General features: G+C 36.2%; 1 protein-coding gene across 1 annotated transcript in view; it reads left to right on the plus strand.

Annotated features, from left to right (window-relative positions):
* The window catches only part of LOC149564619 (putative amidase At4g34880), a 68639-nt gene extending 50664 nt beyond the window's left edge, over positions 1-17975 (plus strand). The window contains exons 3-5 of the mRNA XM_089818165.1: positions 16600-16836; positions 17044-17233; positions 17315-17975. Coding sequence (XP_089674291.1) covers positions 16600-16836; positions 17044-17233; positions 17315-17686 — 799 coding nt within the window. The 3' untranslated portion in view covers positions 17687-17975. The remainder of the gene's footprint in view (positions 1-16599; positions 16837-17043; positions 17234-17314) is intronic.
* The last annotated feature ends 3959 nt before the right edge of the window (positions 17976-21934 follow it).

A 21934-nucleotide genomic window follows, 5' to 3' on the forward strand; every position in this document is an offset into this window, starting at 1 on the left:
AGTTGAATGCGCAAATGTAAGAATTGATGAGAAGTCTAGAACCAAAGAAAAGATGGTAGATTATAGATGAAGAAGAGGATAACTCTAGAATTGTTAGATAGAATGTTGAAGTTTTGTTTAAGACTAGCAATGACTTGTAGAATGATGTGCTAACTTTTGAGCATAGAGGAGAAAAGAGCTTTGAACCTAGAGAAGAGATAAGAGTTGAGATGTCAACTCCTACTTCTAACAGAAACTTGACAAGGAATCACCCACTTGAGTAGATAATTGGAGAAGAGATAAGAGTTGAAAGGTCAACTCCTACTTCTAATAGAAACTTGACAAGGAATCACCCACTTGAGTAGATAATTGGAAGTAAAGACAAAAGTGTTATGACAAGAAACAGAGTAAATGAGGAGATATGCTTGAAATCTCAAGTTGAACCCAAGTGCGTAGATGACGTAGTCAAAGACAATCATTGGATCCAAGCAATGAAGGAAGAATTGGATTAGATAATAAAAAATGATACATGGGAATTGGTTCCTAGACCAAAAGAGAAGAATGTGATAGGAACTAAATGGGTTTTCAGGAGTAAGATGAATGAGCAAGGAGAAGTTGTGAGAAACAAGGCCATACTTGTTTGTAAAGGTTATTCACAGCAAGAAGGCATTGATTATGAGGAGACATATGCACCTGTAGCAAGAATGGAAGTAGTAAGGGTGTTCTTGGCATATGTAGCAAACAAGAAATTTAAAGTTTATCAGATGGATGTTGAATCAGCATTTCCAAATGGAGAATTAGAAGAGGAAGTCTATATTGAGCAGCCTAAAGGATTTCCCTTATCACAAGATAAAGACATGGTATGCAGATTGAAGAAAGCTCTTTATGGTCTGAAGCAAGCACCAAGAACCTGGTATGCAAGGTTGGATAGTTACTTGGCAAAGCTTGAATTTGCTAAAGGTCTAATAGACAGTAACTTGTATCTAAAAGAAATTGAAGATGGTTTATTGATCATTGTAATATTTGTTGATAATATCATTTTTGGAGGCAATGATGAAACTAGTGATAAATTTGTTGAAGAGATGAAGAATGAATTTGAAATGAGCATGATAGGAGAAATGAAGTTTTTCCTAGGATTGTAGATTGTGTAGAATAATGATGGTATATTCATTTCGCAAATTAGTACCTAAAAGATTTATTGAAAAGGTTTGGTTTAGAAAGTTGCGAACCTGTTGGCACACCTATGATAACTGGTCACAAGTTATCTAGCAAAGATGAGACACTTGCAGTAGAGTAGAAGTATAGATCAATGATTGGAGGTTTGCAATATCTGACTCACACCAGATCAGATATAGAAAATTCAATTGGGATAGTGGCTATATTTTAAGCTGATCCTAAGGAATATCATTTTGCAATAGTAAGGAGAATATTCAGATATCTAAAAGGGACATCTAACTATGGAATTTGGTATGACAGATCAAATGACTTCGCTTTGTGTGCATATACTGATGCTGATTGGGCAGGCAATATGGATGATAGAAATAACACCAGTGGTGGAGCATTCTTTCTTGGAGGAAGATTGGTTTCTTGGTTAAGAAAGAAGCAAGATTGTACTTCACAGAGCATTGCTGAGGCAGAATATGTTGCAGCAACAAACAATTATAATCAGGTTATGTGGATGAAGCAGATGTTGAAGGACATCAGAATTGAGATTGAAGAACCTGCTATCATTTAATGTGATAACACAAGTATAGTGAGTATGTCTAAGAATCCTGTATTGCATTCTAAGACAAAGCATATATCTATTAAGTATCATGTGCTGAGAGAGAAAGCAACAGAAAAGGAGATCAAATTGGAGAATGTAAGTACTAAGAATCAGATTGTAGATATTTTTACAAAGCCTTTTCCTAAAGATACTTTTGAGTACTTGAGAGGTATGCTTGGGGTGATGCCCTTGCCTACTTCTGAATAGTTGATGGAAAGAGTGCATCGATCCAGTGGCGCAGAAGACTATTATTTGACTGGACTGTATGATGATGCTTCTTTGCATCAATCCAGTGGCACAAAGCACTATTATTTGACTTGACAGTATGATGATGCTTCCTGTATGGGGGAGTATCTGGTATGTACTAAGTCATTAAGGACTCTTGGTATTTGACTTTTGGTAATGAATAGTGTCTTTGGACACTCGAGCTGGTTAATGACTTGGAGCAGCAGGTTAGCAATTGGTATTGAGTTTGACACCTTTGACATTGATGTCAATGGGGGAGGAAATGTACATGAAAGACATATCCTACGTTATGGGGAGAGAAGCACCTATTAAGACAGCAATGGGGGAGAGTTATAGAAAGATTCATGTAAGTGCATAGAAGCAAGTGTAAGTGTGCAATGAGATATCTTTATGAGGGAGATATGCAGCATAAAGTATTGTAAGTTGTTCCCAGTGAACAACCATTACTAATCCTAAAGAAGATGAGGAGCATCAATAACAAAGTTTAGTTTGGTATTCTTGGAACTTAGATGTTTTTCATCCATGTTGCCATCAATGCCAAAGGGGGAGATTGTTAGCATGAATGTTGATGATACTACTTTGGAGGAGTATCTTAAGCTTTGGAGAACATTGGCATGTTAATTCATGACTGTGTTTATCATTGATGACAACAAAGTATGGTTTCTGTAGAGACTAGAAGAATAGCAGTCAAAGATCTTGTGTTGTGCAGTAACTGAGTAAGGGTTAAGTGATGCGTAGTTAAGGACATGTTCCTGAGAGTGTTCTGATGACGTGGTTAAGAGGATGAAGTTTGAGTCGAAGATGTACGACAGTTATGTTTGATTTACTATGAGCAGTACAGAAACATAGCATTTGTTTGGTAGTTTCTAATATTTGCATTCTATCTTTTAGCCAAGATATAATAAGGTGATGTGCAGTCAACCAGTGACAGAGGACAGTCAAGTGATGACGCCAACGAGTACGCGAGACTTGGAGTCACACTTGTAAATTTTTGTAATAGATTGTGAGCCGACAGTGCTATTGTAATTGTAATTAATTATATATCTTATTTTAATTAATTGGGAAAGCCTCAAGGCTGACTCAAGGAATTATTATGAAGATATTATATAAAGGAAAGATGTTTTCCTTATTTGTAAAAGAAGTATTGTGATCATTGTTAAAGTACAAAGTGCGAAAAGGAGCAGAGTTTTGATTGAATGTGTTTAAGCGATCCAAGGGATTATTGGATGAGCAGTTCGTGATCTGGTTACAAGATCAGAAGGAGCAGAAGTCTGGTTGACAGGACAGACATAGAGGAAGGAAGTACACTTCAATTCTATTATTCTGCAAAGAATAATACAGAGATCATTTGGACAGTGGGTTCATTTGCCTTATGAAGCTGTTTGGGCAGTGGGTGTAGTTGTCTTCCACAACTCCTAATAGGGTTGGAATCTCCTAATAGGGACTCATATGTACTAAATGTTGTAACAGACTCCTAACAGGGTCTATCCTCTAACAAGGAATATTTATATTAGTACATCATCTTGTGGGTACCATCCCCACCAGGGTTTCCCTCTGATCAAGGGTTTCCCTAGTTAACATATCTAGTGTTATTGTGTATGAGTATCTTCTTGTGGTTTTAGTTTACATTACTCATATGGTTAAGATTGTTTAAAGTTGTTATTGGTGATATTAAGTGTATAAATGATTCACCCCCCTCTCAGTTATATCAGTGGACTATATATTCTAACAAGGTTAGTGTTTAGTTTCAAGTGGCAAAGTTGCAAAAAGGTCTTGTTCACACTATCACAAGGGTTTCAGAGCTAATCATGATTTAGGTTGCGAAGCAACGATATACATAGAGCACATCATTGCAGGGCTAACATCAAGGTTAATGGATTAAGTTGCGAAGGTGTGGTGACAGTTGATCATGTGGTTATCGTGACATCGCAGGCTAAAGTGCTCTAAGATATTTTAAGTTGCGAAGCCATGAATAGAGAGCCATAAGCAATTAATGGTCTTTGCAATGTCACATGTTCCAACTAGGTTTCATGTTTGGCAGTTTCGATGGAGTGATAAAGGTAAAGATGATAGTATACACATCATTGCATGGCTAATTGGCAATTAGGCCTTGGTTGTTGTGAGCTTGTGATGGTGGCTAGTGTAATGATTTTCGCACGGTCGTAGGTTGCTAGGTTGCATTAAAGATTTAAGTCGCGACTGTGCGAATGGTGGATGCTAGCAGTTAGGTTCAAGGAGTCACATCTTCGCATGCATTTCATGTTAACCAAGAAATTAGTCGCGATGGAGTGACAAAGGCAAAGTGAATGGCTTTGCAGCATCATAGGGACGAGAAATGTTAGATCCATAATTGCGGCGATGTTGCAAAAGGTCAATTTCATGTTGAGCACAGGGTTGCAACGTTGAAAGGGCTAAAGAGATAAAAGGTTGTGATGCAGTGATATGTTATAAAATGGGGACATCGTGGCTTTGCATGGTTAAACAATTAAAGAGAAAAGTCAGTTGTGAAGCCACAAAACAGTGAGCATGCACAGGTCAACAAACAATTAGACTGCTGGGCAAGGTGGCTAAATGTTTAAAGGATATTGGGCCACGTGGCTAATGACTTAGCTCATTTGGCATGGTCGAGAACATGAAACTAATAGATCTTTAATGGCAAATAGGTCCTCAATCGTCTGCGATCACCTTTTTGGTGTTCTCCATGCCTGGTAAATGCAAAGGACAATCCTTCTTCGCCTTGTTTATCCATTTACCTAATCAGAATGGTTGTGGCTGCCGCTTTAGTCTATTCAAATTAGATTTGCATGTAAAATATTAGATTTTCTATATGGGAGATGTGCATTTGATCATGATTTCCTCTATTCATCAGTTATTGCTCTCATCTACAATCCAACTCCACCTGGTTGGAGTTTGAACTCAATAAAAATATCAGAGTTATGCCTGAACTCTATAAAAGGCAATTGTAAATATGTTTTAGTTGTTCTTCCCTGTTCTGTTATGTCTATTTGCAGTAGCCTTGAGTTTTGCAACTGTATTTCTTGCTTTCCATTAATGAAATAGTTCTCTTTTTACCTCTTTTTTCCATTCATGATTTGTGCATGTATTTTGCTGTCTTGAATGTTTCTTTCTAGTCCCTAAGGCTTATATATTGTGTTCAAAACTGTTGATAACTGTTGTATTGTGAAGATGTCTTTTCGTTCAACATTTGATCAATTCCAGACCTGCATGTGATTCTTTGAGAGTGGAATAGAGTCAGGATCTGTGTATGTGGGAATTTATTGATGTGTTGTGCATATAAGAGAAAATTTGCAACCACTTCAATTAGGTGCATCACCTCCTTTAGATTAGATTAGGTTGTTTTCTTTCTTGCATCTCCTCTCTTTTCCTCTTAAGAGTAGTTAGGTGCATCTTGATTGTAAGAAAGCCGGCCTTTTCCGGAGATTCGACCTCAGAGCGCAAGTCCCACACTTGGAGGTCATTTCCATGTTACACGAGGTCGTTTGAGGTTCATACCTCAAGTGCAGACTTCCGTGTCAATAGTTATTAAACAAAACTTGAAGATATTGAGCTTTCTCAAGATAATAAAGCTACAAGTCAAAATAACAAAACAAACAAAGAATAATTTTCTTTGCATCACTCAATTGATAGTTTATGTCTTTTATAATTCATTGATAAAGTAACTGAAAGAAAATGTGAAGGAAACTAAACTAATTTTGGTTCAAGGGAATAAACCATTAGTTGTCAATTCTAAGCTTTCATGGACACAAGAAAAGAACCTGAAGCAAGTATTTGAGAAAAATACTCAAGGATTTTCTTGGGAGTATTAGGAAATGAGAGGAATACATCTGGATATTTGTACTCATTATTATTATATATATAGAGGATATTAAACTAGTAAGACAAGGTCAACAAAGAATAAATCCAGCACCAAGAGACTTGGTTGAGCAGGAAATTAAGAAATCGCTGAAAGTAGGATTTATCTTATCCAATCTCGGATTGTTAATGGGTCTTCCCATTGGCTATTGTCCCTAAAAAGAATGGAAAATGGAGTGTTTGTTGATTATCGGGAACTTACCAAAGCTACCAAGAAAGACTACTCTCCTTTACCCTTCATTGATCAAGTGCTAGATAACCTTGCTGGCAGCTGTTACTTCTCATTTCTGGATGGATTCAGTGGATATAACTAGATCCAGGTAGCTCTGGAAGACCAAGACAAGGCTATATTTACATGCCCTTGGGGGACATATGTTGTCGGTAAAATTATAAAATAGTCGACGGGTAGATTAGCATGTTGTCGGTAAAGTTATAAAATAGCTGACGGGTAGTTTAGCATCCGAAAGGACGCGTGATGGTTGAGTCACCCTTTCGGAATGGTATATGTACACTGTCCAGAATGGACTTTGGATCATTGTGATAATCATCATTGGAAGCACTATGTAATCTCTTCAGCATATATGTGAATAATAAAAGGAGTACTGCTGTGTTACATGTTCTTGTCTATTGTCTGTATGCATTAAACCATTTACTCCATACGGTAAACAACATACGCCAAGGTATTACCTTTTGGGTTATGTAATGCTCTACCTACATTCCAAAGAGTTGTTTTAGCCATTTTTGCTGATTTAACATCCTGTGAAGTATATATGGATGATTTTAGTGTTCGTGGTGAGGATTTTGAAGAGGCATTAGCGAGCTTGGAAAATGTCCTTGAGAGATGTAAGGAACATGGATTATCTCTTAACCACGAGAAATATTCAATTATGATGTAGGAAGGAATGGTTTTGGCCATCACATTTCAAAAGATGGTATCAAGGTAGATCCGGGTAAAGTGGATATTATCAAACAAATCACTGTTCCACAAAATCAAACTAATATAAGAGATTTTCTTGGACATGAAAGATATTATAGGAGATTTATAGAAGGTTTTAGTAAGAAGGTTGGATCTCTATTTACTTTTCTTAAAAAGGATTCTCACTTTGAATGGACTATTGCATGTCAAGAAGCTTTTGAACAAATCAAGGACGCATTGTCTTCAACACTTGTTATCAAAGGACCTAATTGGTATGAATCCATTCCATATTCATACTGATGCTTCAAACTATGCAATAGGAGTTGTTTTCGGACAAAAAGGAGAAGAGGGCATTATGCACGCTGTCTATTGCATTTGTAAATACTTGAGCCCTCCTGAAAAGAATTACACTACAACTGAAAAAGAATTCCTTGCAGTAGTCTGTGCTATAAATAGATGCAGACATTACATAATAGGATATAAAGTATTTATCCACACTGGTCATTCTGCTATTAGATATATGATGAATAAGGCTGTTGTAGGAGGAAGAATCATTAAATGGCTCTTATTATTGCAAGAATTTGATATAACCATCATTGAAAAATCAAGAAAAGACAATGTGGTTGTAGATTTTTGTCCAGAGTGATTTTGCAGCAACATGATGAACCAGTGAATGATGCATTTTCAGACGAGCATTTGTTTGCTATCTCTATACAATCACCATGATTTGTTGATTTGGAAAAAATTTAGGTGACAGGAAGATGTCCTTATTTAAGTACTAAACAAAAGAAGTTGGTCAGGGAAGCTCCAGGTATGTGTGGGTGGATGATCTTTTGTTTAAACAATGTCCTGATCAATCCTTCGTTGTTGTGTGCATGAAACTGAAGTCTGACATTATACAATCATTTCATGATGCAGCTGGTCACTATTCAGTTGTGAGAACAGTCCATAAAATTTTGGGAGCAACATATTTCTGGCTTACAATAACCAAGGATGTTTTTCAGTATGTGAAACATTGTGATGCATGTCAATGAACAGGAAAGCCAACACCAACAATGGACATGCTGCTGCAGCCTCAAATTACCTTAGAACCATTTGAAAAATGAGGAATAGATTTTTGGGCCAATTGATTCCCTTGCCAGAGAAAATCATCATATTTTGGTCATTACTGATTATGTCACTAAATGGGCAGAAGTCAAAGGTATACTTGTTGCTCGAGAGGATAAGATTGCAAATTTCTTGTATAAGCACATCTTTCAGAGATTTGGAGCTCCTAGAGAAATAGTATCAGACCGAGGACCTCAATTCATTTCAAGAATGATGCGTGAGTTCCTAGAGAGACATCAAGTAACACAGAGGTAGTCCTCTCCTTATCACCCTGAAGCCATTGATCAAGTGGATGTGACAAATAGAGAACATGAAAACATTTTGACAAAGATTGTATCATCAAACAAGTTGTACTGGTCTAAGAGATTAGAAGAAACAGTTTAGGCTTAGAATACTACTTGGAAAAACAGTACTGGATTTATTCCTTATGAACTGTCTATAGGAAATATCCAGTAATGCCCATAGAGTTTGAATATCAGAAATTGAGGACATTAAAAGAAGTTGGAATTTCTTTGACAGATGCAAAGAAATCAAGAATTGAGCAATTAAATAGATTGGATGAAATGAGAACAGAGGCCTTGCTACAAACATAATTGATTCAAAACCAAAGGAAATTCTGGCATGACAAGAACATTAGAAGCATAAACTTTCAACCAGGGGATTAGGCCTTGTTATTTGATTCAAAGTTCCAGGAATTCAAAGGTAAATTTAATGAGATTGAAAAAGTATATCAAAATGGTGTAGTCTAGTTAATACCAGTTGATGGGGAAACTATGACAATGTTAGTAAATGGTGACTGACTGAAATTATATCACAAACCTCAGTCCAAGGAAGAATTTGTTGCAGAAGTTGATTCAAGGGTAGAACATTTTACCATAGAAGATGTTTCTTCTATGCTCAACAGCAAGAAAGAATAAAGAAAGTCGATTGAAAACCAGAAATGTTGATCTACTTTCCAAGAAATGGAGCTAATTGAACACCAGAAATGGCGAACAGCCTAGGGGTGGATTGAAAACCAGCAATGGTGGTTCATTCCCTTAGATAAATTGAAAATCAGAGATGACAGTTTATCTATTTCAACAACTCATTGAAAAAACTCCTAGTAACTCCTGGCAAAAATGGGAATAAAGCATATGGAAGAACTTGATGATGAATTCTCCGGAGTGGCTCCTGATTGAAGAACTAATCGGCAAACTCAAAGTACAAAAGGGTAATTGTCAGTTATGACTGAGAATAAGGGATGCTTTATCTGTATTTTAATAAATGGTCAGTTCTTTTTGCATAATTATTTGTCATGTGATTAATAAATTAGGACAAGTGTAAGAATTTCCATTAATTAAGTAATTACTAGTTAGTCAAAGTGTATCTTTGAGTAGGATTTTCTAAAAAGATATTATTAATTGCTAATTATGGCAAGTGGTAATTTAAAAAGGAAATTGCCTTTTCAATAAGTACTCCAGCTTAAAAGGGAGCACTGCCAATTTCTATGGAAAACATCAGTGACCATGTGTTATGTGTTTTAACGAAGAAAGGGAATGAACAAGTACGAGGGAAGTAAATTAAAATGACAGAATGAAAAGGGGATAATTTCTGTATGACCAAAGATTATATCATTTTCAAGCGAGATTTTGAAAAGCATTTGTTTCATCCACTTTCTTTCATCATTTTATTTGCTCTGCAAATTTCTTTTGCTCTACATGTATCTTTGAGCTCTACAGTGGGGAGTTACATATTTCAAATGGGGAAGAAGCGAAAATGGAACCAAAACAGTTGGAATTGGACCCAAAATCTGAGGTCATTGCAGAGAGTTAGATGGCTGGATTTTTTGTGGAAATATGAGGGATCTAATGAAGCACTGGTGCTAAAGCTCATGGATAACTTCCATGGCAAAGTCACTAGAGTCAAAGGAGAAATAATCTCCTTTACATTCAAGGCAGAATGAAGAAGAAAAAATTGGAACAAGAGAGGGAAAATAACCAGTAGAAGAGGGTTATGAAAGCTCCGTAGAAAGCTAGAAACCCTCAGGAGGATGAAGAAAGAATAGGAGAAGCACATGAGGAAGGCTATGATGTTGTCAAGAAGAGAAGCATAATTGAGAGAAGAAAGTGATAGATTACATATAATGCAAGAACAGTTGAGAAAGAAAGAAGAAGGATTGAAACAAAAAGCAGAGGAAGTTGAAGCTGCAGGCAGGCAGACAGAGAGGAAATAAAAAATGAAGGAAGAATTATAACAAAAAGAAAACTTGCTCAAAGAAACATACCTGCAGAAGCATCATTGTGAACAGGAAATGAAATCATATCTGAAATATGTAATGAGCTTTTGTCATAAGGATTTGTATATTTTGAGAGTTGAACAATGTACAACTAGGGTTTGAAAGACACTGATTTACATTAGAACTTCTGAAGACATTTGTTGTTGTTATCAGTCATTATGGTCATCCTTTGAGGCAATTGTACCATCTACAAGTTTTTAGGCCTCCATCCTTCTAGGTGTGTGAGGATTCATTGTAATTTGTAATAAACCTCACATCTGAATTAATTAGATTGCTGTTGTAACTTTATCAGACCTAAACCTGATTTGAGGTTAATAAAATGGTCTTTAATTGAAAAATATTTGTTTATGTATTTTGCACTTGTTGCTCTTTCATTTCTACATGTTCTCTCATCATTTTTTATTCAAACAAACTTAAAAAAGAAAACAAGAGCTTAGAATCAGAAATCAGACCTTGCATGCAAAGTATATGACAAAATAGCAGACATCCAAATTTTTTTTTTTAAAAATCAGCTTGAGCAAGGGTTCTTATAGTGGTATCAGAGCCTTGATTCTGCCAGCCAGAGGGTAGAAATCAGTTTGCTTCAACTGCAGATTACATTAATGTCCAGAATTGAGGATGGAAGATCGTTACCCACTTTTCTTCATGCTTCACCAACAAAGGAAAAGGAGCTTAGCTGGGAGAAAATAACTAAGGATTTTGCAAAGTCAAGAGGAACTATACAACATAGAGAAAAAATGCTTATCAGTACCAATCAAGACAACCACTTTACATTGCAAAAAAGGAATGAATGAGATGATGCAATTACAAGTGAAGTATCTAGAAGTCTTTATGAGGATTTTTCAGCAGTCATTAATCAGCCTATAGGCGAATGAAATTTCAAGCCAAGCATTGAAGGAAAGACTGAAAAGAGGGCAGTGAGTGGAGAAACTAAACTCACAGGTTATAGGGTATGCCAAAAAGAGAAAGAATCAGATGAGGAAAGATCAGATTTATTTCAAATGTCAGAAGACTTGGACACATGATCACAGATGTGGGGTTAGTGAGGAAGATAAGTCAGCCAAAGAAGATAACTCAGCCAAAGAAGATGGGCCAGTTAGGAAAGAGAATGAAGAATAGATTTCTTCAAGTGAGAAATACGCTAAGCTTTTTATTGGTGAGCTTGAGATCGATATAGATAAATCTTTTGAAGAGGTAAGTCCTTTTGATCAATCTTTGTATGAGCATAATTTGATTCCTCCATTTCTTCATGAAGATTGCATTGAAACGTGTTGTAAAATTGTTGATGTTGTTCCTATAGAAGATGATCTAATACATTATGGGAATAATTTAGAATTCCAGGATACTTCTAATGAAGAACATGCATCTTCTTAAGAGAAAGAATCCCTTGAATATGATGTTATAACAGTAGCTTTATCCATGCAGTCAGACTGGCCCAATAAAAACTATGAGACATATGATGCCATTTATAATGTTGAATTATGTAGCAACAGTTTACTCATGAATGAGTTTTGTATGGATACTAAACGTAGTGAGTTGGTTAGGAAAATGAAAATGATGATGATATTTTTGTATTTGGAAGTACTGCTGTCCTAGTTCCAATTCAGCTAGTGTGAGAAGGTGGCCCAGAAGATAAGTTTTTGAAGGACAAACAACCAGTTCATCATATGAATCTGATTTTTCACAGACCCTTGTTAGCTCACATAATTTGGAGGTGCATAATTTTGAAGACAGCAGAAATTTCACATGGAGGAATTGAGTCTCATAAGTTAGATCCTTTGGAAGATCAACTAAGGGTAAATGAAGGTATCTCTAAACCAGTTTGATCATGTTCATAAGACGATGACAGAAATGTGTTGGAAGGTTTTAGAGAATCATGATGGTTTTGAGGAGGTCCATCTCTTGCCAAGATACATGACCTAAACGAGGTCTTCGTAGTAGTAAAATAAAACTACCTAGACTGACTTGTAGATAGAGATCATCTCCTCATGCTTGCTGACATTTACTCTGATGCTTTGAGAAGAAAAGGAGATGACATGGGTAATTTTGGTGAGGAGTTGGGAATAGCACACTCTTCATTATGCATGGTAGAATTTCAAATTTCTTTGTCAGCAATACCTGATGAAAAATAATGCAGTATGAAGATCATAAAAAATGGAGACACAGAGGAAGGACTTGAAGGCTCCTTTGATGAAGGCATGAAGGTAGAAGAGACATATAGACATGAAGAGTCAGCTAGCAGCCACGGGATAAAGTTTGTGACACATGGTACTCTTGATTTTCACTAGGAGACATCTTGGAAACCAATGCTTGCTGATATCTATCCACCTATGGAAAGAGAGATGATTGAGATTGAGAAGACATAACACTTGGGCTTGAGGTAAGGGATAATTTTTTGATGTATGACAGCAGTTCCTTTTCTTTATATCATCTTGACATACCATCCAAGAGAATCAATCAGGGGGACTGTGATTTCAGTGAGCATGTTGGCATTGGTATCCCTGCTGTGGTGATGAAAATTTACTCCATAAGTTGAAAGGAGAAGGCTGCCCTACTTAATGGAACATAAACTTCTTTTATAGTTTTTGGAGGATGATTGTCCATGATTTTCGAACAGAGTTCCATCATTTCCTCTCCAGTAGAGAGTGGCACACAGTTGAGATTATCATCCTATGACCTTGGTGATGTTATTTGTATTCCCATAGTCAAATTTTCTATTTGGAGGCCACTGATCTATCCTATATCAGTAGCCTAGGAGATATGCATTATCCTGCACTTATGATGGGAATTTAGCATATCCATATGAGATCTGCAAGAGTTGGAAAGTGAGTGTGTGTAGCTAGTACTTCTAGATGCTTCCGGGTTCATAGGGATTTAGGTGGTGACATATTTGGCACAACCCTGTTTGAATCCAGATGAGTTACACTACCCCTCTCAACATGGTAATGATCATATCAAAATAAAATGGTGGACTTCTAGTTTGGCTATGGGATCTAGGTGGAACACCCCCATGAGTAGTTATGTTATAGAATTGTCAGTAGCATACTTATTTGGCTACTCTTGAAATACATTATGAATCTTAGACTTGGGATCCAAGGGTTTACATGATAGATTGGGTGCTTCCTAGGTTGTTGTGGATTGATGACCATTATGTTAGATTGGCACAATGGATTGGTGGAGCGATATCTCTGAGATTGATGTGGAATCCTGGTATCCTAATCGACATACAGATGCAGGTAGCATTTTGTTTGGTATACAGGTGTAGATTGCTTAAGTGTAGACAATCTTTGGGGAGGGTGGACTATAATGTCCCCATTCTTGCACCTTCCTAAACATCAATTATTTTCAGAAGTTAGCCTATTATTAGTGGTCTCCATAGGCTAATATGGTTGTTAGACAGCCTTTGGAGGGTGATTCGGGGTTAATCAAATAACTTTTTCAGTGTCTATTTCAGTACTCTCCATCTCAATACATCAACTTATTAGTTATTTGCAGTTTTCCCCATAGAGGCCTTTCAAAATCCATTTATATGGTCTTTCTATTTTTAGTAAGTCACATGGACATTTGGGTCCATACTTAATGTTTATGGTAAGTCATCTGGATGTTCAGAGAACACCATGGCTATATCTGAAAAGTTGTCATAATCAGTTGTTGGTTTGATATTTGTCATTTAATGATTTAATTTAATTAATTAAGTATAATCTACTATTGAATTCAATATAATTAATTAAATTAAATATCTTTCTGATTGGAGCGCATATAAGGGGTTGAGTGTGCATTTAATATATTAATACCATAAAGTACTTTAATTGTAATGCCAAACGGGTTGCCAATATATGGAGGTATAAGGATATTAAAGTGACTTATATTAATGAAGAAGTTATATGAGGGGGTCACTTTCTCATTAATTCCCATATGAAAAATAAGTATTGAATTATTAAATGTGAGATTTTAAATAGGTTTCCAAAATCTTCACGAGAGGATTATAAAAGAGTTTGAGGAAGTCATTTGACATTCTTGGTTTCTTTAATTTACCTCCAAGAAGCTTGATAGCTTTGACTTTCATTTATAGGAAATCTGAGGATGGAAACCTTTGGAGTTTCTTGGTTGTGTGTATATAAACTTATTCAGCCTCTTAGGTGGATTCATTCCAGAATTCGCTTTGAGCTTATTACAAATATTTGGCATTGAGGAGCTAAAAATATCATTTATTAAGAGGTCTATGACTATGAGGGTGTGTTATTTGTTGGTTTTATAATTTTCCAGCTAGTGTAACTTGATTTGGATTGAGATTAGGAAGTCAATTGAGGTGGAACAACATTTTTTTATCATCACAGTCGAAATATTTTATGAGATTTTGTTACAAGGGTTGGTATATTTTAGACTAGTTGAACAAGGTACAGCTTGGGTTTGAAGGACAATGATTTACATCAGATCTTCTTAAGAAATTTGCTACTGTTATCAGCTATTATGATCATCCTTTGAAGCAACTATATCGTCTACAAGGTGTCGGGGTTTCATTCTTGCTTCTGGGTATGTGAGGATTCATTGTCATTTGTAATATACGTCAAATCTGAAGTCATCAGACCTGATTTGAGGCTAATAAAGTGGTCTTTCATAGAGAAATTTGGTGTTTATGTTTGATGCATTTTTTTCTCTTTTATTTCTGCAAGTTCTCTCATCATTTGGCATTCAAAACAAGCATTATAAAACAAACCAAAAATAAAAAAATAAAAAATCAGACCTTGCACTATTTAACAAAATGTCAAACATCCAAACAGATTGAGTAGGAGTTCTACATTAAAGCAAATGAACACCAGTTGAAATGTCTAAGGATGTGTTTCTTGATGGCTTCTAATGTTCGCATGGAAATTCAGTCATGGGAGTGGGTAAGATTGATTTTAACACAATATGAAACGAAGCTTAAATTTGGTTGTTTTGGATGTGTTGGTTATGGGACATTGTCAAAATGCAGATGGGTGCCTTTATCTGTCTGATAGCAACTTCACCACACTTATGACACCATGTCTTCTTCCTTTTTGGATTGATTCTCTACCTCTTCCATTCAAGTTTCCCATTCCTCTAATACTCTCACCTTCATCGTTCTTTGCAGGTGAAGGTTCTCTTAACATTTATTGAAAGCCAGACCACCTCTCTTTGCAAATGTCTTCTTTTCGACAAATTCTTGCTTATATTTTCTTCGTCCCTTCATCCGTAGTGTTAGGCTTCATCAACAGAATGCAGCATAATTAAGGCTAACTCATCTTCAAGTCGGAAACATAATCAATTAAAATACCTTGTGGCAGTAAGCTTTCCATCTCCTGTCACAGTTACTGTTATTTGAAACTTCATGTATTGATCAATGTTTTCTTGTACACTTGCATCTTGCTTAAGTTGTGAAATCATCAAAACGATTTTATGATTGCTCAATGACAGAAAATTCAATTCGATTTTTCAAAAGTTTAAAGCCACCTCGTTATCGTCCTCCTGCCTTCCCTTGTCTCTTGCTTCTGTAAGTTTACCAAACTGCAGCTTGGGATTTCACTTTTGAAACAACATATTTACTTGTCAAGGACTTCTGCTCTATTACCCATCTCAAATTGATATTCAATTCTTATATGCAATGTATAAGCACTTCTTGTTTTAGATCCTCCTTGAAGTTTGAAACTTAAGTCTTGATTTTGGCGGTTTGCTCTGTCAAAGATTCACTCTCTTCATCAGATTTCATGCAACATTCTAGGCCCTTGAATTCTGTCCCTTCTTTTAGAACAACCCTATCATTGCACCCTATTTTTTCTTTTGTAGCTCATTGGAGATGGGATGGTCAAGTACTATTTTACTTTTATAAGCTAGTCATACTTTTACAATTGTAGACATTAACCTATTATAGTTGTTTGTGGACTCTCATAATTTGTTTCTTTCTTCAATGGAAATTTGGAATAGTACTTTGCCCTAGCATTTCTTTTCGGTTAAAAGCTCCAGCATTGCACGACCCCAAAATTCATTCAATTAGCTATAAGCAATGAGGGGTATATATTCCTCTCAGCCTAGCTCATGTCATGAAGGTAAAGGTAGCTTTTAGCTAAACGGCAAGCCATATACTTAAGCTATCCACAAACTTGGATGCCAAACAGTGAAGACATGGGAGTTTTATGTGAAGCACCTTTTTCAATGGGAAAAAACGAAAGCATAACATATGATCCACCAAACCATTTTACATTGATATTGGCTAAAATATATAGCAAGCTTATCGTAATTCTGAATTCTTAAGTTAATTAAAAAACAAGGAACGCAGGTGCCTTGCAAAAGATCTATATCAAGCCTATCAATGCATTTTGGTCAATGAATAATATCTGATAAATCAACCATTATTTGACAACTTCACTTCTTCCTAAAGATATAACATGATTCTAAGATACTTGAATTTTTTGATAACAGACCAATTTGCAGAACTGTAACAGATGCTGTTTATTTGTTAGATGAGATTGTTGGGTATGATGTTAATGATCACAAAGCTACAAGAAGTGCAGCTCAATTTATTCCAAAAGGTGGGTATAAGCAATTCCTCAAGACAGAAGGGCTCCAGGGAAAGAGGCTGGGTATAGTTCGAGACCCAGATTTATCAGCTGGATCTGTTGAAGCAGTATCCTTTGAGAAGCATCTAGCAACTTTGAGGTAAGTATAACCTTTTAAGGGGCAAATAAGTGTGTACTTATTGTTTGAGAGCAGGTTTTAATCCACTAACAGCGCCTTATCAAAAAAGCTGCATTAACACCAGAAATATTCCACAGAATTAATAAAAGTTTTAAAGCAACATCAGAAGCAAAATATATTTTCTTCTTAGAAAAAAATACATGACCTATCTTGATTTCCGATGCACAGGAAGAAAGGGGTAAGTTTAGTGGAAAACCACATTTTCAGCAATCTTTGGAATATAAGCGGTGATTCTGAGGGAGTTGTGCTAGAGTATGATTTTAAACATGATCTGAATATCTACCTTTCAGGGCTCTTGCAGTCTCCTGTTCGCACATTAGCTGAAATCATCACCTTTAATAAACAACATGCCAAGGAGGTGAAACATCTCTTTCTCACTTTGTTTTCTGCATGTTGTAATTTCTCTTTTAACATACTTATATCTATCTTTTTTAATCAGGAAAAACTTTCAGAGTATGGACAAGAGTTATTTCTCCAGTCTCAGAACACATCTGGCTTGAAAGCAGAGGAATATAAAAAGGCACTAAAGATGGAACGCATGCTAACAGGAAGTGGAATTGACAAGGTATTAAAAAGCTATAAACTACATGCCCTGGTGTCCACAAGTCTTCAGATGACAAGTGCTCTAGCCATTGCAGGATATCCTGGTATCAGTGTGCCTGCAGGTTACGATACGAGTGGTGTTCCCTTTGGCATTATTTTTGGAGGGGGACGAGGGTCAGAGACCACTCTCATTGAGATTGCCTATGCTTTTGAACAAGCAACTAAAGTGAGGAAGGTTCCTTCATTGAGCAGACAGAGAAAACTATGAGTTATTTTTCCTCCATCCAATGTGGCAAAATTCATTACGTCGACACAGAAGTCCAAGTTTCCCTAGCATCATCACTATTTCTGATGTCTGCGGCATCAGGAATTTCTACTTTGTTCAAGCTAGTTTATTAATTGGCTGTGTGTAACTCCTATTAGTTCAAGCTTAGATACAAGTTGCACGGAATGTATCCAGTTGGACATATTTATTTTTGAGGACATTATTACAGGCATTATGAAGAAATTGAGACCAGGTTGGTTTTTTAATAAAAGTTATGAAGATCATTGAGGTTTGCGCTCGATGTGATGAAATTAATGAAGGAATTATAATGATGTTTACAGATCTAGCAGTCTAAGGAATCAAGAGATAACAAATTAATCTGTTTTCAATTTCTTTGTTATACTGACCCTTCTGTTTAAAATGTTGAGCAAGAAACATTAGTTTTGCCTCCTCCAAAATTTCTTCCAGACCGTTCACCTTTAAGTTGTCATCAACCTAGTTATGAATATCCCCATAAGCTACACTCTTTGATGAAATATCATTCCGCTTGAACCACCCCCTTGTTTCAAATAGTACGAGTTCTTTATTCTCAATCTTCTCTAAGATAGCATGATTTTTTTCCGGCCTAAATGTTTTGGCTAGATGAGAGTACCGAAATTTTCCAACACGTACACTTTATGTTCTCATTAGTGTGAGGATGGTTAAGTAGATTTATGACCCATTTGTCTCTCCACTTGCTATTTAAAAAAAATCCAATGTCATTTTCCTACAATTTAGCTCGTCTTTAAAGACCATTTTGGGCCAAACAAACAAATGATCATTGGGGCCTCAATGAAGAGCATAACACCCCCAGCTAGAAAGATCCAGTATGAAACCGTTGATTTAATTTTGAGACTATTAGTTGTAGATGATTTTGATTTCTTTCTAATTGTTGCTAGTTGTGTTTTGACATGCCACCCCCTAAACCTCACACCCATAGAGGATAATCAACACCACTAACAGACAGTAAATGGTTTTCTTAGTCTTCCAATCCCACAACTTTTCTTGCTTGCACTTATTTTTAAGAAGATATGAATCTCTCCATCCTCCTTGGACTCTTTTTGATTTGAGGGAAGGTACCATGATTCAGTAAAGAAACCACAAACTTCTAAGATGTTTCATGTTCTCCTTTCCTTTTGTTGTGTTTGTGATAGACTCCACCATGGTAATCATTTGTTCTCTTGAACTTTTTTGTTGTTGAAGTTATATAAGAAAATATGATTAATAGTCTTGATTTCTTTTAGATGGGTTTATTCTTGTTTACATGTCCTTTGGAAAAAAAAACATTGTCTTTTTTCTTGGTCGGTAATAATATTTCATTATGGTGATATAATTTTTCTTACAAAAAGTTCTTATAAAGGCTTTTTTGATTTTCCTTACAATCCCTTTACAACTATAGAACTTCACAACTTTCCACTAAACTTAAAAACTATACATCTACTACCCCTTTCTATGGGCTATACATCATTTACACATCGATTTTTATACATGCCAAAAAACACAAACCTTTCCAAATTTTGCCATTTGTCCTTCCTTTACATTTGTTCGACGTTTGCACACACCTACTGCTTCACACGTTTATTGCTTTTACTTGTGCTAATTTTCATGATTTCCTCTAGAGCTAAAACATCAATTACCTTCGTCGAAAAACCAACATCTCTGAATTTCCAAAAACCTGCCCTTAACCAATCATCTTCTCAGACTTGGCCTTGTCGAATTCATTTACCCATTAATCCTTCCTTTCATTTTGCCACAATGAAATTCATAACCTTTCCTGGCTTTTTCATTAAAAAAAAAAATCAAAATTGTAGGACATCCCCTTTGCAATTTAATCTTCTACATTTAGTGGGAATCAAACTCTCACCACTCAGCGACTTCTCCTCCTTTCTACACTCCTTTGGTGCTTTGGATGAGCCACTAGAAAATCGATTACCTTTCTTCCCTCACCATCCCTAAAACTACGAATTTCCTCCACCAGTCTCAACCAAGCCACTTTGATCTTTGCTTTATAAGCTTCTTTATCTATCCTAGTTGGCCACCAAACAAAACCAAAATTTCCTCCAGTCTTGCCTTCCTCCTCGTTTGCAAAACATTCACTATAATCGAATCCCTGTCCTAACTATGCCCACTCCAACTTCCACAAGGAATAACATTTGCATTACCTGTTCCACCTCCTCTACTGGGAACACCAGTTCTAGACCCCATGCCATTATCATTGCAGCTATATTTACATTTTTTTCCAATGGTGGGTGGAATTTTGGAACAATTCTCCCACCGTTTCTTTTACTACCTCCAAGACTCCTTGCGTTGGGCACTTCAACGGCTACCTTAGCCTTTGATTTTGAACTGGGTCATACAATGCCTTTTGCTGTCTTAGCATTTTGAAAGTAAAGGTAGCTTCCATCTTCTTCTCACTATTTTTTGTCTCTTTCACCTAATTTAAAAATTATTGTTCAACTTGTTAAAAAATTCCTTTTCAACTTCTATATTTATAACATGTTAGTAGTCTCCTTTTTCTGCTTCCTTCCAAAAAGCTAAAAAGCATAATCATTCCATCTGCTTTTGTGCGTGTGTCTTTTCATCGTATGTGCATTAATAACAAATTTCCCATATCTTGCAACTTGCCTTGTGCTGACAGTCCTAGTTTATGTCATTTTCCATTCACTCATTTCCCCATTATTTAGACTCCATTATTCATCACATCAATCATTAACAAAAACTCCCTCCCAATGGCTACACCATTCAAACCATAACGATTCTTCTACCAAACACTCAACCACTCATTTTGAAAGTTTATTAGCTTCCTTATTGGCTTCTCTATAAACATGGCAAATTTTGAAGTCCTCCAGTGATTTTAACTTTTCATTGACACAAAACAATAAATTTTCTAAGTGCCAAGCCAAGATCAGACTACTTCTTAAAGCTTGAACCACTACCATCGAGTCACCTTCCAAAATCACTTTAACTCTGCCCACCTTGGCACATTGAATTCCTAATAATGTAGCCTAAGTTTTGGCTTCATTATTGGTGCCATCAAGTAATCTCTTTGCCTCTAAAGCCAATCTCTCCCCTAAATGATCTCTAACTATGCATCTAGCTCTTGATTTCCCTGGATGACACCTTGTAGCCCCATCACAATTTACTTTAAACTAGCCTTCCTCAGGAGGTTCCCACCTTGCTTTTTCCCTCTGGTCCACCTTTGAGGAACTCTTTCCCTTTGCACCAACTTGGCCAATTTTGATCCCTAGCCATGCCTTTTGGACAACTTTGTCCCTGCTCATAAATGCACTTTTTAACACATCTTTTCTAAACACTGCTGCACTAACCACTTCCTCAATCAAATGATCTTGCAAGAGTTGTTCCACTGTATTTGTCCTTTCCTAAAAAATTCTCCTATTTCTCTCCTTCCACACTTCCCAAATAACAATTGAAGGGCTAACCTTCCATACAAATTTCAACATATTTTTTCTACTCATCGTTGGCCATGAAATAAAGAAGGCCAAAATACAGGGACCTCACAGTCCTTTCCAATCCAATTTTCCCTAAATGACTCCAACATTTTGTTGCTACTTCACAACTTAGCAATAGATGATCCACATTCTCTGACTCCTTACCACACAACGCTTTTTGTCAGTTCTTGAAAACCAAATTTCCTCTTTCTTTCCCCTGTCAAGATTCTTCCCTGAATAGTTAACCATGAAAAAGTTCCAACCTTTGGCAAAATTTCTTTATTCCAGCATAAATCCCTAGCCTCAAAACTCACATCTTCTCTATTTTCTATTAATTTGTAGTCAAGTTTTACTAGAAACTTACCTAAGGCTGCAACACACCATCTTATCTTATCTTTTCTATCAATAATGCAGACTTTCCTCCGCATAAAAATCTCATTAAGAGATTGTTGTTGCCTCTGTGATAAGCCCTCCACTTGCCAATCCTTCCATTCCCACATTTTACCTAGAATTCCATTCATCTCAATTACATAATCTCTAACTTTCCTTCCCCATAGAACACAAAGTTTCTGTTTCATATCTCTATCTAGACATTCTTCATCTAAAGTTTTATATCCATTCCAAGAACCCTCCCAAAACTTAGCTTGATTTCCATCTCCAATCACCCATGATATGTGATCTACTATGACATGTCTACCAGACAAAATAAAGTTCCAAATTGCCGAACCCTTCATCGGATTTTGAATTGTTAAAATTCTAGTTT

The sequence above is a fragment of the Cupressus sempervirens genome, chromosome 3 (assembly GCF_028749045.1).
Source record: "Cupressus sempervirens isolate cs-2001-9-10 chromosome 3, ASM2874904v1, whole genome shotgun sequence".
Classification (NCBI taxonomy): Eukaryota; Viridiplantae; Streptophyta; class Pinopsida; order Cupressales; family Cupressaceae; genus Cupressus; species Cupressus sempervirens.